The sequence below is a fragment of the Coccinella septempunctata genome, chromosome 6 (assembly GCF_907165205.1).
Source record: "Coccinella septempunctata chromosome 6, icCocSept1.1, whole genome shotgun sequence".
NCBI classification, from domain to species: domain Eukaryota; kingdom Metazoa; phylum Arthropoda; class Insecta; order Coleoptera; family Coccinellidae; genus Coccinella; species Coccinella septempunctata.
Genome location: NC_058194.1, coordinates 15,156,689 through 15,173,439, shown reverse-complemented (window position 1 = coordinate 15,173,439; position 16,751 = coordinate 15,156,689). Strand labels below are relative to the sequence as shown.

General features: G+C 34.3%; 1 protein-coding gene across 1 annotated transcript; it reads left to right on the top strand.

Moving 5' to 3' along the window:
• Positions 1-3,236: 3,236 nt before the first annotated feature.
• On the top strand, positions 3,237-15,009 carry LOC123315431. Its single transcript, XM_044901119.1, has 3 exons — positions 3,237-3,414; positions 13,301-13,503; positions 14,756-15,009. The coding sequence occupies exons 1-3, from the start codon at positions 3,313-3,315 to the stop codon at positions 14,889-14,891; spliced, it is 441 nt and encodes a 146-aa protein (XP_044757054.1). The 5' UTR covers positions 3,237-3,312; the 3' UTR covers positions 14,892-15,009.
• Positions 15,010-16,751: the final 1,742 nt, after the last annotated feature.

Here is a 16,751-nt window from a genome sequence, read left to right as displayed (position 1 = left end):
CTTTCTGAGCTTTCAATTCACTATTGAAGTAAGCGAGAATACTGTCTTCTGTCGATTTTACAATTTTCTTCGTTTTACACCACTTGTTATAGGCCGCAAACATATTTTCATAAGCACTTTTAGATTTAGTGGGTAAGAGAGATTCTTTGGCGCTTACGGCTAAATTTTCTACGCTTTCTTCTCCAGCGCTATCCACTTTTTGGATTGTTATGACGTTTTTCATAAAATTAGGGAAGTAAACAACTGTGTTTACTAAGGTTGCTAAGGTCGCTGGTTACTAAGGTAAGAAAATCAGAAGCACACAATGTTTTTCAGTAATAAGCCATGTCAGAAAATAAAATTTCTGCATTGCAGTCGAACATAAAGCTTTGTATGCAACTCGTACATAATTAGGCTTTATGGACTTGCCTAATTTATGTACATGTTACATAAATAGCTATCATGTTTGACTGCATCATAAATACTTCATTTATGAATTCATCTAGTGTCCATAATTGACTACTTTATTGGACACCACTTTATTGGACTCAACTGTCACTATCATTCTGTCAAGTAAATATACTAGATGCAAATAACACTTTATTCAAGGAAGAAGAATTGAACTTCGACTTTAAAACAAAATTATGAATAACTATTCTGAGCATTATTGAGGTAGTGAATACTCTTGATGCTAGCATCAACTACTTCCTGGCCCAATGTTCTGGTGGCAACACTTATTTTAGTACTTTCCGATTCATCTATGTAGTCCATAGCTAAGAAATTTTGTGAGCTTTCAATTCACTATTGAATAAGCCAGAATACTGTCTTCTGTTAATTTTACAATTTCCTTCGTTTTACACCACTTGTCATAGGCCGCATACATATTTTCATAAGCACTTTTAGATTTAATGGGTAAGAAAGATTCTTTGTCGTTTACGGCTAAATTTTCTACGCTTTCCTCTCCAGCACTATCCATTTTTTGGATTATTATGACGTTTGTCACAAAATTAAGGAAGTAAACAACTGTGTTTACTCAAGTCTCTGGTTACTAAGGTAAGAAAATCAAAAGCACACTTAATGTTTTTCAGTGATAAGCCATTTCAGAAAATGAAATTTCTGCATTGCAGTCGAACATAAAGCTTTGTATGCAACTCGTACATAATTAGGCTTTATGGACTTGCCCAACTTTTGGACAAATGTTCTTGTTACATGAATAGCTATTATAACATAATAAATACATAACTATAAATTGCAAAAATAGAACGAATAATTATTTAAGGGATACGGCATAAAGGCGATTATTCAGTTGCCGTTCGTAAACAGTCTAAATTTCGAAGGAGAAGGTGCGGAACCTTCTAAAGATATGAGGATGTATTGATATCTAGTTTCCCTAGACCAGTTCCATGCATAAAAAATATATTGCGTTAACATAGCAACGAACAATAACTCATTAGAAGTGTCAGTGTGAAGTTTGAGGTCGAAAAAGTAAACCAGAGTTTACTTAAATTAAAAGAAAAAAGATGTCCACCGCAATTGTGAGAATCGAAAAATTGAAGTATCGAGCTATCATCAAGTACCTGTATTTAAAAGGGTTAAGAGGTAAGCAGATTTACGAAGATATGCTTAATACCCATGGTGATCAATGTCCTTCGTATGCGACCGTGAAAAATTGGACTGCAAGCTTCAAAAGAGGTAAATTTTCCATTGATGATGATGACCGATCGGAAAGGCCAGTTTCTGTATCACTCCCCGAAAATATCGATGCAGTTCATGACATGATTTTATCAGACCGTCGAATTGGGCTAAAACGGATATCTGAAGCTCTGAATATTTCATTCGAACGCGTTCATTATATATTTCACGTCAATTTGGAAATGAGAAAAATTCCTGCAAAATGGATCCCCATATATTTGAATGTTGACTAAAAGCGTGCAAGGGTAGAAGCATCGCGTTCGATCTGTGCTCTATTTGAAAACGATGTAGATCTCTTAAACCGAATTGTTACTATGGATGAGACTTGGGTACATTTCTACGATCCAGAAACAAAGCAGCAATCGATGGAAAGGCGACACTCTGGTTCTCCAAGACCTAAGAAGTTTCGTGTCCAAAAATCTTCTGAAAAAGTTCTTGCTTCAGTATTTTGGGATTACCTTGGAGTATTCATGATTGATTTTTTGGATAAGGATAGAACAATAACCGGAGATTACTACTCGACATTACTGACCACTCTACGCGAAAAATTTAAGATAAAAGACGCGGAAAGTTATCCAGAGGTGTTTTGTTTTTATAGGACAACGCCCCTGCACACAAATCTCATGTTGCCATGCAAAAAATTCGTGATATAGAGTTTCAACTACTAGAACACCCCCCTTATTCACCAGATTTCGCTCCATTCGACTATCATATCTCTCTTCAACTGGAAAAAGTTTGAAAGGTCGTAAATTTTCTTCCAACGAGGAGGTAATAAAAGATGTGGAGGTCTGGTTTGCAGAGCAAGAAGAAAAATTTTTTTAAAGGTCTCGAGACGTTGCAGGTTCGCTGAAATATATGTATCCAATTAAGAGGAGAATATGTTGAGTATTTAAATATTTTGACATGGACATTTTGTTTGGTTCTATAGTAGACTAAGAATTTTTCAGGTATACGGTACAAGGTACAAGGAACAATTGCTTAAGTACCAAAATAGGTAAAATCTAGCAGATGATGTCGAACATATAGGCATCATCAATATCGAAAGAGATAGTTTAATTGAATTGGAACCTAGTAGAAAGGCTGGTGCAAAATTTCATGTGGGCAGTATTACTAAAAAAAAAATTCTGCAGAAAATATTTTCCAGCTGACTCTCAAGTTTCGCACAAGCCTTTAAAAGGTAATTTCAGATCCAAGTACTAATTTTTTTTGATCGGATTTCATTTCAGAAAATTTTGGGAAATTACTTTTTTTCTCCAGCAACCCAGAAACAATGGGCGAGTTCAATAACATCGTTGGTGACCACTCTTGTTATGTATTTGAATAAGCACGAAAAAAATCCTGGATTACGTCAGTGCATTCCTAAATTTTTTCTCAATCAAATATCGAGAGCGATTTCATTGTCCTTCAATGATCTTTTCAGATATTTAGTAATGATTCAAAACATTTAGCTGAATGAAAGGATTTAAGAAGGACGACTACAGTATATGGTCATTAATTAAGTCAGTTCTGTTCTACTCCAGACGAAACGTCGGTAAATTCAAGTGCTAAATGAATTACGTAGAATAGTTACTTCCTTGATAGATAGAAAAAACAATTGTACTTTATATAAAAGTGCTCATACCAAATTTTAGGCAAGTTTAAATGTTAGTGTTCAGTAGAAACATGCAAATTGATATAATCCTCATCATTAACCTCGTTCTATTTTTACGGTATTTACCTATATCGCACTCACAGGATAATGAGGTGAGCATATATTATTCGATTTTGAATCAGTGTCATTCTGAATATTTCATATTGCGGAGGAATTGAGATAGACAATTACTATGCTTTCACAACTACCAGCATGAGTTCACAAAATTTGTAGATAGTATTATTTGGAAGAAAATAAACACCAAACTTTTACATATTTTCAATATAATAACGTTGATAAAAATGATCACTGAATCGTATCAAATTTTTTGCCATGTTGAAGTGTCGGGGGAGGGTATGGGAAATTTGAAATGGCGAGCGCCGAAGGCGCGACGCGTGGACATGCTGGGTGTAAATATCTAGAGGAAGAATCAAGCTTTCCGAAAATGCCTAGATCGTATTTTTACCCCGTCTAGAAGTGTCCGAAAATTGCGTGAGAAAATCGCGAAATTCACGATTTTCGCGAAAAGGTACCAAACTGATTTGATTAGCTTGAGAGATCCGCGGTAGCTCGAGAGCCAGGACGGGTGTAGAACTAAGCTCGAAGGACCCGAAATTAAAATAGGCCTGTTCTTTTTCCCGGAGCCCGAAAAAAGCGTAAGAAATTTGAAAATTTTTGACGTCTATTAAAAATCGAGTGACATTCCACAAAATTAAATTATTTTCTATTGATTATCAGAGAAAATTACGTGAGTGCACCATATATATCTATTATACCAATATTGATAACACGCGTTCTAGACTTCGACAAAAAATGAAGCCAAATCGTTGGGAGGAATCCACTTGTACGCATGCGCGATTTAGAAGTTCGAAAATGACAATAAAAATATTGGTTAGGTTGTTTTCATATTTGACGTTGAATGATTGAATGAATTCGAATGATGATTTATTTCAAATTGTTGTACAAATTTTGAGAAGAATTTTATGTGAGAAGAAAGTTAATGAATATTACATTCATCGAGTATGTATCCGTTTTTTTCAACTTTCAGATGAATCAACGAAAAGAGATCAAACCAAATAAGTGCATAAAAACTATTCAACCAATATTATTATGATTTGTGAAATAATAATTAAGTGCCGAAAAGGAATGGTATTGTCCATACTCAGTAAACTCAAGAGTGACATACTAACAAGTGCGTTTTATATTACTGTTTCATACCAGTTTCAATTATTGCGTGTACGTGTAAACATCATACTTATCTCACCTCCTGAATTTCCCCTCTTGTAAATCTACTCAATACATACTCAATAAAAAATATTTTTGGATCAACATTTAATGTAATATGTAGTTATATTATATATAAAAGTACAGAGTGCTCATTAAAAGAGCCATGCTTCAATAGAATCAATACAATAATCAATTTGGCAATAAGAATATTTAGAAGATGAGAAACTGGTAGATATTAGTAACTACAGTTGAGCTTTATAGATATAAGATGTCGATTTAGATGTTTCACTATTTCAGTGCCGAAAAATCATAAATTGAACTAGAATTATTAGCTCAACTCCTAACTGAATTTCAAGACAATAACAGACTTATCTAGATACAATGCAGATAATATACAACAATGAACAACCTAGAAAAATGTATTCACATTCCTACAATTTTGTTGATTCAACATAACTTTTGTTAATCTCCGCACTCCGCATTTCTGTGGAAAACACATAATATTTCACTATTGTTATGAATCCGAGCAAAATGATGAAGTTTCATGAATTTTGACTTCTAATTATTAGAAATCAACGATGAAATACAAATTACTACGTAATGCAAACCTGAGTTTGAACCTGATTCAAATTATTATCAATATATTGTAAGGTTAAGGTCGAAAATATTCGAATGGTTGTGAAGTAAAATCATTTCATTCCTGTCAGTTCATAAATCGATGTATCAGAAAGAGACAGAGCTAATCAGGTATTTTTATTCTTAATATTTCTGCACATGCGCTGAAGTCGATTCCGGCCACGGGCTGACTTCAATTTTCGAAGTCCGATTATCGATATAGAAAATAATAGATATATAGAGTACTCTAATGATTTGTCAAAATCAGCTGACCCTTCATTACCGTGGGGCACACAAAGCTTTTTATTATCAGTGAAAAGATTCATTTCTTAGAATGTTATAGTCTAATCACTCTAACCTAACGTAGGGAAGAACATTTTTTCAAAAACATGCACAAAACACAATACTCGACCAAAACAGCATGTGAATCAATGGAGGGAAAAGCTTGTGTGCCCCACGACAGCGAACGGTCAGCTGATTTTGACAAATCGTTAGAGTTCCCTCATAGGGAACTCTTTGACAATCGATGTCAGAGTGTGATATAAAGGTTAACGTCAGTTTTGACGGAATTACCTTGGCAGCGATCACAGAACGAGGTGCCTTAAATCGATCGGACTCTTGAAAAAACGTTTTTGGCCTAGATATTTATAAAAGGGGAATCGAGCTATGGACAAAAGGCGAATTGCGAGGGCCGTAGGCCCGAGATACGAACAAAAGGCGTATCGCGAGGGCCGTAGGCCCGAGCTACGATGAAAGGCGAATCTGCCATTAAAGGTGAATCTACCTACAAGGTGGATCTCCTGGCCATGCTAGTCTCTCAAAACGAAATTAGTTTTTGAATAATATCATTAATAGAAATTGAAAGTGCTGCTTTCAGATAAATTTATGAAATATATTATAAATCCTTTGCTTGCATTAATTATTTCTGTAGTTTGTTACTGGAATTTTCTGTGACCAACATCGACATGTTTTTGTTTAGGTACGTTTATCCCGATCCTAAGTCATGTTTTTTGTTGTTTACGTGATAACGTAAATGATATTACCCACTGCCAATATGAATATCAACAAGTATTACTATCTGAATGGAACTAGCCAATTTGCCATTGTCGGTACAACTAACGGCCGTTTTCAATAATCCTATCTATCCATCGCACAGAGGGGTAAATGACAAGTCTAGTCGGCCAAAAATATTTAAAAACCATTTTCTGTGGGTTCAAGACTGTTGATTACGAAAAAATATCCTAAAAAATCTAGGACCTCTGGTATCAATCTTGCGAATAATAAACAATGGGTGAGATAATAGATACGATAATTCACCTTAATAATAATTTATTTACGATTTACAATAAGAGAATTGCAAACTCAATCAATCACCTGATGTGAAATTGACTTATTTCTGTTTATTCACAACTTCTATAACTGTCCGAATAGAGAAGACTCTGAGGAGTTGTTTGATTGGATGATCTTACCAAAAATGGCTTGCTCTTTTTCGTCGGTATTGGCCTCATGCCAGATAGAAGCGGATTGAAAGTAAGATATCTATGTTACAAGATTCTCTTTGAAATTTTCGAGCAAAATTTATTCGAAAAGACTGAAATGTTTTACATAATGTTTAATATTTTTCTGCTGCTCTTCGGAATAATTATCTCGATTTACTAGATAATTTTCCAAAAATTCCAAATTCTTGTCGAAACTGGTCAACTTCTGGCTAGGCTGGTTGAAGAGGTTTCGTTTCATAATCGTGGTCACTCCAGATGGTCCTAAAATGACATTTTGTGTTTAACTAATGAAAATTGCTCCATATATAGAATCGATTTCCCGACCTCATTTTGAAATTCCTTGATTCCTCATTTAGATTAGCTGAAGAAAAAAAATCAATATTTTCCAAAGTGGCGGTTATTGGCGGCTATTGATTGAAAATTTATCTACTTCATAATTTGAACAACCAATCATGTTAAAATAGTTATCGGGACTCATCAGGAAGTATAACAAATGTCTCATCGAATGTTGAAATTCACAATAACAAGAAGCATAAAATAAAGAGAACCATATATTAATTTTTCTTATTGCTGCATCCTCCATTTTAATGAATAACATAACGCTATTACATAGATGCATACCTGGTCTCTTATAATCCATAATGAGATGGTCTTATAAAAGTTTGAAAGGTAACACAGGAAGCACTGAACTATGCATTGAAGGAGTTATTTTTGATTCGTTAAAAAACTAATGTAATGCAACCGACAAGTTCAAACAAATTTTTTCGGTAACTGATGATCAGGGAAATGATTAACGCCATTGATTCGAATCACCCACTATTCTAATGGACCATTCGATGCAATTTTCCCATTTCTGATGCATTTTTGAAATTGATTTTTGGCCGGCTATATAATAACTTTACTCCTCTGCGCATCGTTTCAATTACTGACGATTAGTAACCATTGGTAACCATTCTGAAATACATCTACAGATAGATCATAGAAACGAAATCACCCGCATTCTCTATCTTCAGTAACTGAAACAATGGATAGATAGGATTATTGAAAACGGCCGTTAATGAAGAACGTTCCACCGAAGAAGTTGGTGGTCTCATTTGACCTCGTCAGAGCAACACAGCTCCTTCTCCGATGGAAAATGCATAGATGGACCCTTATTAAATACTCGTACTCAATTCTTACTCGCATGTTGCCTGCAATGAGCACGCCAGCTTAATATACTGAATTAGAAGAAATATGGGACATGCCTTGTCTTCGTCTGGGTTTCGATCTGAGGGGGATTGAACCGGATCACATTTCATACTAGATGGTGCTCGAGTACTATTCGATTATACTCGGAAGCTACTAGAAGTAGGTATTTAATTAGGGTCCATCATAGGGCTGTGTCGATCAGGGTATTTTCGTAACCCGGGTCGATCGCGACCCACCGGCTCAGGGATCGGGTCAAAAGATTCGATCATTTCGATCACTTCGATCACAGAACCCGAATATGCTAAATTAACTCATTTATCGAGTATCAAGCCTGTTCAAATGTGATCGGGCTCAGAAATGAAAAGAGTGGGTTCTAGATTGTGGTCAGAAACGATTTTAACGGGTTTTTTATATATGAAATGTATTTACAATTGATAGTTTATCAATTATCATACACCTAATTTGATCATTTCGATCATTCGATCATAAAACCCGATTTTGTTATATCGCATTGACTCATTCAACGACTTTCGAGCCTGTTAAAATTTTATTGAGTTTCGAGTTTAAAGAACGACTCAGGAAATGAATTCTTCTAATTAAAGATGTATTTTTGTGATAGAAGATCGTAATTAAATGGTCCAGCATTTTCAGCCTGAATGTGGCCAAAAATTGCGTCGTCCTAAATCAAGAGGTTTTTGTTATCATTAAATTAGTAGAATTTCATTTCTTCCGAAAAGTTTCTCTGCAATTCCGCTTAATGATAAATTTACCAGCTTTTATATGTACTTGTTCAATTAATCTATCGCTTCCAACTCCATAATTCCCAATCGATCCTTATGGGTTCTTCAAGATACAATTCAATCATTCGATCATTTCGATCTTTTCCATCGCGTCGCCTCTCATTCGAGCTTTCGATCTCGACTCGATCAGGCTACAATACCTATTCTTGAATAGACAACCAGCGATACGCGATACACCCTACAACCAATGCCAAAACAACCAATCCATCTATAGGGGGAAACTGAAAGTTGCCATCTTTTGTCAAATAAACAATCTATTGAGAAAATAGTCACTTCAGTCAGTCGAATTCTGTAGTAATGCTCGTGTCCAGAAGGCGCAGGCGGGTCGAACTCGAATATGACCGAATGATTGGGTCTTTTCGAGATCGGTGACTCGATCACTCCCGCACGGGTTACGATCGAATCCAAACGATTCGATCGATCGTGATCGACACAGCCCTATATATTGATGGACTCCATCAATTCCAAGAGATATTCCATCGGAAACGGAGATGTGTTTGTTGCTCTGACGAGGTCGAATGCTACATTCTCTAGCTACAGGCCCATCAGTTTGTTGTCGATACTGAGTAAACTCACAGAAATAATTACGGATACTATCAATGCGTTCAATAAAAACAAAATACGGTCATGGTATTATTGGAATATAATGGAATTTGGGTTCAAGGACTATTATACAAAATGATACAGCTTAAACTACCACCTTTCATCATAAAGCTTATCCAGTTTTAGTTGATGAAATTGAACGACGCAATTTCAGAAACTAAAACAATTAGAGCAGGCTTACCTCAGGGCTCCGTCCTTGGACCCGAACTCTTCAACCTATACAGTCATTACCTTCCCGATTTCCCAAATACGAAAACTGCCCTCTTCGCGGACGACACTGCTATTTACGCTCACTCGTTTAGCGCAACAGAAGCCCCAAGGCTTCAACAATACTGGCTAAATTCATTGATGCATTATTACGACAAATGGAAGATTCGCGTGAATGAGAAAAAAACTGAAATGGTCGTGTTCAGCAGAAAATTTAACGATAAAAACATAATCAATCCTCCCAAAATTAACGGCCCGATAATTACACAAAAAGAATCCGTGAAATATCTAGGAATTTAACTTGATACCCGACTAAATGTTCATAAACACATCGAAAACTCACTAGGAAAAGCCTAAGCGGCTAAAAATTATCTACATTCTTTTTTATATAAAAACAGTAAGTAGGAACCAAAAATTAAAAAAAACATTTATACTTCATTAATTCGACCAATTATAGCATAAGCTGCACCTAAGATGTCTAAAACACTGGTGTGTGCACTTGTCACTTTTTGCAAGCATCAACATTTCAGAAAATCGGGGATATGGGATCAGTTTCGTGGCGGCGCCACCATGTCATTTGCTTCGTTTTATCCTTGTTCTATCAAAGGAAGTCCAAGATACTCTCTCGTTTTATTTTGTTTTGCATTGATATCGAATATCGATCAACGAGTGCAAAATATGAACCGGCCCATTTTGTCAGCTGTTAAGGAATATTTGTGATTTTCGTTGTGAAAACAAATTTGTCAACATTTCAACACTACAGAATAAGGGTTCAAAGGAGTATTTACTGTTCTTCAAGATAATTTCCGTTTGGCAACTTGAATTCGTGAGGGGGGTAATTCAATATGATTTTAATAAAACACAATTGATTGGTCAAATATCCAATATATTCAGTTGATAGAAAGGTAATTTTCACTATATCTATTCAGGAAGAATATTTGAAGAACAAACTCGAATAGATTTATCAATTTCTGATTCTCAATACATGCTCACAATTCACATTACGTATTTCCAATACAGTTTCTTTGAATTATTGATGAAGTTGCCATAAAACTCAGCTATATCCTTCCTGAATGTTCGTTCATCTGATTTTTTCTGCCTCAAATTCCAACAACACCGAATTATTAGCTGTAGTTCTTGATTGTCCATACAGAAAACTGAACTTACTGAACGACATGTTGAATAAATGAATGTTCTACACCCCTTTCTCGAAACTGATACATTTTCACACACCAATAATCGCTTATAAATACAACATATTCGTAAGTCGTAGGAAAGTATTCAAATTATTTTCAAATATCAATTGACAATGCTCTGTCAAATTCTAAACAGCGCTACCTACAGTGGGAAAAACGAAACTGATCCGATATCCCCACGAAATTAAAAACAAAATCGAATCAGTGAATACACCAGAGTTTTAGACATCTTAGCTGCACCTGCCTGGTGTCACTTAAAACCAACACATAGATAAATTAGCTTCCAAATTTTATGAAAAATCATGTTATGTGAGCGATCCCGTCAGTCGGATAACAATCGAATAACTCGATCCACAAATAAGAATCGAAATGAAGAGCTTTTTCTCCTTTACGAACATTTGCCAATCTTTTTCAAAAAATATGAGCAGTATCCGAGTTGTGTCATTAGTTGAAAGTGTATATTTAAATAATGAAAACACAATTCTAAAGAAATTGTAAAATCAAGAGCAGGGTGTTTTACTTTTATTTCTCTGCAAAATGAATCAAAATCACAGTATTCTATCACAATATAAAATATGTTTTCCGCCGACTTTTTAATAATAGCACTGTTTAACGTTCACTAAATTAGCTGTTAATGAACCCTTTTATTGGTTAATTTCCTATTAATGCATTATTGTCATGGGTAATCGAACATAGAAGTATTCAACAGCTTCCCAAATAATTATTTTATTTGTATGTCGCATTGATTTTCGTAGTAGGTACCTAGCGGGTGAATTGAGAAGAGATGAATTGTGGAGGTTGCAGAAAAATTATGATGGTTAGAGAGTAATCAATATATCTATGTACTACAACTCCAGCGTTCACCAGCTCCACACATTCTTTAACAGATATTATAGGGAACGATATCAATGTGATTTACTCAAAATGTCACAACTCGAATAGGCCCTCTATGGACTTCCCGAATTGTTCGATCGGCCGCATAAATATCAACATTCCGATATGAACATAGAAAATTTATAAGATGTCAAATTTGACTAGGTATCGATAAAAAATTTCTGCAATCAAGAATTTACATTCAATTCAAAATGTGGTCGACGGAAAAATCTTGTAATCAACTTGTTTATTAATTGAGCAATTAATAACCTAGTTGATTGAATAACTAGTATACTCTTAATTATTATAAGGTTTTGGTACTATTGTCCCAAAAAGATAGGTAAACATGTATATGTAGGAACTATCACTGATGTTTTTATAACATAAAAAAAATAATTTTATTGTAAATACTGTATATAAGATTTTTCGACCATCCTAGTTTTATCCTTTGAAAAAAAAAGTTTTATTATTAGGGATTTTCACCTAGTGTCGGCCAATTAAATAAATGTTTAATGTTCTTGACATAATAAATCGATAATGAGTAAATTAATTCGTTTGTATGGACTGAAATAATGATAAACTAATAATTATTTATCTTCTTTACTTTCATGCCTCACTGTTGAGGTGTTATCTCATTTTCATCATAATTATACAGGGTGAGTCTTTGACTAATAGGTACATATTTTTAACAGTTCAACTTTTACCAGATTTTCCGATTCGGCCTGGATAAATAGATGTAGCAATTTAATGTTTTCCTACTGGTCTATGCCATATGGCATAGACCATCCCTTGAAAAGCAAAACTCCCTTCAAAACAACAAGCTAAATCGATAAATTTATGATAAAGTCGAAGATATGACACTACACATCTGTGGATTTTTCATAGTTGCATTGAGCCAAAGTATCCAATTTTTAGAATTTCTTACATATTTTTTCAATATCAAATTAAGTACTCAAAAACGGCGCATCATACGAAAAAACATATTAAAAAATACTTTTTTTATTACTATGTTTGAATGCAAATAACTAGTCAAATAGTATAAATCCGTGCTTGCAAAAGATCCAAACATTTGGTCATGACTAAAAAGCGGAAATATTTGCTATTTTTCCAGATTTTGCTCAATATTTCTGCGAAATGACGTCTGACGGGTATGGCTGTTTTATTCACTTTTGTAATATATGAAGAATATATGAGATACATACAAGTGCATTCATTGTGAAATATCATTATGAATTCGTAGTCAAAACCCATTAAGATATAACAAAGAATTGTCATATACGGGTTTTAATGAAATTTTTGGATTTCATTAATGAAACAAAGATTTTTTTAGAAATAATATAAATAAGTATAAATAAAAGTTCCTGCGCGAAAATGAAAGCAAAAGTTCTCACATCACAGTTCTGTCCCTTCCACCCACCTGAGGGCCTTCAATCCAAAGGTTTTCAAAAATACCGTAAAGGCGCTGTTATTGAAGTGTGCCTTTTATAACATGGATGAGTATTTAAGTTTCGATTTCGCGGGAGTTTGGCCCTCTAGTTAGCTTAGTATGTTTTTTATACATTGTGATATTTTTTTACCATTGTTAATGATTTTGTGACGAGTGTAAACATTTTTTCTAAATGTATTTGAAACAATAAAGCATCTATCTATCTATCTATCTATCTTAACCTTACTTACTACTTACTTACCTGTACCGTGAATGGATTTATTTTATGACCAACAAATCGGCTATGTTGCATCAATACAATATATTTTATTATTGTGCGTTTGACAACTAATATTTAATTGTAGGAAAAGAATTGGCTGGATGCGTGTGACATTCACAGAATGAAAAAAGGAGGTTTTGGGGGAGAATCTGCAGGACCAAGAACTCCAAAGACACCATCTGGACCGTCCCGACCCCCTTACAAATGTCCAGGAGCTGTTCCTTTTAGACCCTCGGCTTCTAAAGATGAATTAACGGATGCAGTAAAGCAGAAACTCCTCATAGACGCGTAAGTTCTACAACAATTGCATTTGTAAATCAGGAATTATCAATTCATATCCAGAAAAAATCACTTGTATTTCAGATTAGTCGAGTTCATTTCAAAAAACATCAGCTGTAATTCAGATTAGTCAATTTAAATTCGGAAACGGTCATTTGAAATGCATTTCAGTCACTTTTCTTTCAGAAACCATCAATTGTGTTTCCAAAATCGGTAAGATTCATTTCAGAATAAAATATCAATTGTAATTCAGAAAGAAATCGATTAAATAAATAAACTTTAATTATCTTAAAAAACACTCAAATATATGTAGGCATATAGAGGAAAAAATAAAATAATTATAACACCGTCAGGCATATGGTCCATAGCAGAAGCAGCTTCATGGCACCAGTAGCAGTGCCATGCTACGCCGCTTTATGGTTTATAGAAGGCTAACGCCGTATGTAAAGAGTATTTCTTTCAGAAGTTCATTTTTCACCATCAGGGTTTTCTGTAAACTTTTTTTTTAGAGAGAGGCAAGAGAAACGGAGGGGAGAGGCATTTATAATCAATCTGTACTGAGCCATCAAATAAATCTTGTACACAAATATCACACTGTATTTAGAATGAGCTGTAGATAATAACTAAAATAAGAATTATTTATGTAGTGGTACTCTGATATCATGGAAATGCGTAAAATGTAAGAGATCCATGATGTAACTCTGAATAATATTCGTGTTTCTTCGTACCTCCCTAATTATGAATGACGGTTTCTGAAATACAGGGGTCAGCATAAGTCAGGCAACCAATTTGCATCAGGCAAATTTGCATTAAGATAAATAAATGCAGCGTCAAAATATATTTATTAAAAAATAATACAAAAGGTATTCGAAAAAGGGTTACTGTAAGTGTACTCCCGCACACATAACGCGTAGTGCGGCGGAGCTCCATCCTGCATGAAATGGCGGATGTCGAAATTTCGAGAGCGTTGCCTGACTTATGCCGACCCCTGTACATATTTATGATTAATTTGATTTACAAACGATGGTTTTTGAAAAAAAAATTGACTAATCTGACTTACAGTAGATATTTTCTGAAACTACTGTGGCTAAACTGAATTTCAATCGTGAAATAACATTGACTTATTTGAAAAACAATTGAATGTTTCTGAAGTGAACTTGACAAATCTGAATTTCCATTGATGGTTTCTGAATTACAACTGAAAATGTTGTAGATTAATTTTTTCCTTTCAAATATTAATGGCAGTTACTCTCTTATTTAGGTTTGAAAGAGGTAGTTATGTGGAGAAAGAAGATTGGACCAAAGATGCAAGAGGATTCATATCAGATTTCTATGGTGATAATGATGATGATGATTATGATTATGATTATTACCCTTCCAACGAGATGGAACAGTGAATCAATTTGTTCAACGATTTTTCTGGGTGACTTATGATTTCCGTATCCATATATATTTATCTCGTGTAAGCACTTCCTTTGGCAATTGCGAAGAAGCAACAAATAAAATGCTGAGAATCATTTGTATTTTTTTATTTTTACTTAGGTAAAGAATATTTGGTACATTAACTCATAATTAAGATGGCCATGCACGGTTATTACGCACAAAATGGGGAGCCACAAACGATCAAAACCAAAAATTATATAGTTAGGTTAGATTAGGTTAGGTTAGGTAACTCTTTAATTTTTGTATCAAGCATAGACATAGAGACATGGACTGTGTGTGCCCTTTGTATCTGTGCATGAAATACAGTCAAAAAATGCGACAGAGAGAAACTGAATATCGGACCTGCTACTTGCTAGTTGTCTTTTTCTAGAATTTTGATTTGAGGATTGAAAAATAACTGTCATGGCGATCCCCCTTTCTGGCTTAAAGGCATCATCTTTCGATTAAGATGTATTACACTGCACTGGACTGATGAGGGACAATAGTCCTGAAACCGGTGAACAGTTTATGTATAGATATATGTTTCAGCATCTCTGGGAATTCCACTGATTCATGACAAGCACGCATTAGTGGAACGTAAATTCTTCGAATTGTCTTCTCCATTTTAGATAAGGGTGAACCGAATTCCACATAACCATTTCTGAAATTAGATTGACTGAACCGAATTATATTTCCATTGATGTTTTCTGCAATAATCTTGACTCATCAGAAATACAAGTGATATTTTTTGAATATAACCTGACCATTTCTGAATTCAACCTGGAAATCATTAAAATCCCCCGATGAAAAATCAAAAAGGAAGTAGAAAAAAATTAAATGAATGGTACTGAAGAAACACCATTAAAAATTTGATTGATATGGTAATGATTCAATGAGTTCGTTTGTATAGACGAAAATAAGACACTTATGATTATTCATTCATTACACCATTTCCAGTTGAATTCAGAAATAATCAAATGAAAATCAGAAAACATCAATTGTATTTCAGATTAGTCAAGTTTATTTCAGAAAACATCATATACGTAATTCAGATTAGTCAATTCAATTTCAGAAATGGTCATTTGAAATTCAGTTTAGTCACATTTATTTCAGAAACCGACAATTGTATTTCAGAAACCGTCAATTTTATTTCAGAAAATATCAATTGTAATTCAGAAAGGAATTCATTGACTTCATGAACTTTTATTGTCCTCAAAAACACTATGTAAAAAACTCAACTCAAAAAACGAAAAAACTCAATATATTGTAAACAAGAAAATGCGACAATTTAAACGCCAACAGGCATGTTGTCTATGGCAATAATAGCTGCATGGAAGGTGGTGCTATGCTGCGCTGCTCTACATAGCACAATAACCCCCAATTGTGTACTTAGCCTGGTCAATAACATTCTCCAGATTTGCAGATTCAGTATTTTCAGGAGAATAGAAAGTTTAGGTACATAGATAAGAAAGAAGGAAGTAGGATCACGCCAAGATTCTGCAACAAGCAACAAAAGAAGTTTTTTTCGAAATATAATGAAATAAATATATAATAATAATTAAATTATTTTATGTACCATTCTGATATAATGGTACTTCATGGGGTGCTGATGCAGCCACTCTTCGAACGGCAGCCCTAGCTTTGGTTTTTTCGGCTGCTGAATATTGTTGCCCCGTTTGGATTAATATTGCCCATGTGCAGAAAATTGATGCACAACTGAATCTTTCCATGAGAACCATAACTGGAACTATTAGATCTTCACCTATTCAATGGTTACCAGTTCTTTCAAACATTTTACCGCCTTTTATTATTATAATCCAATATTTATATACTTA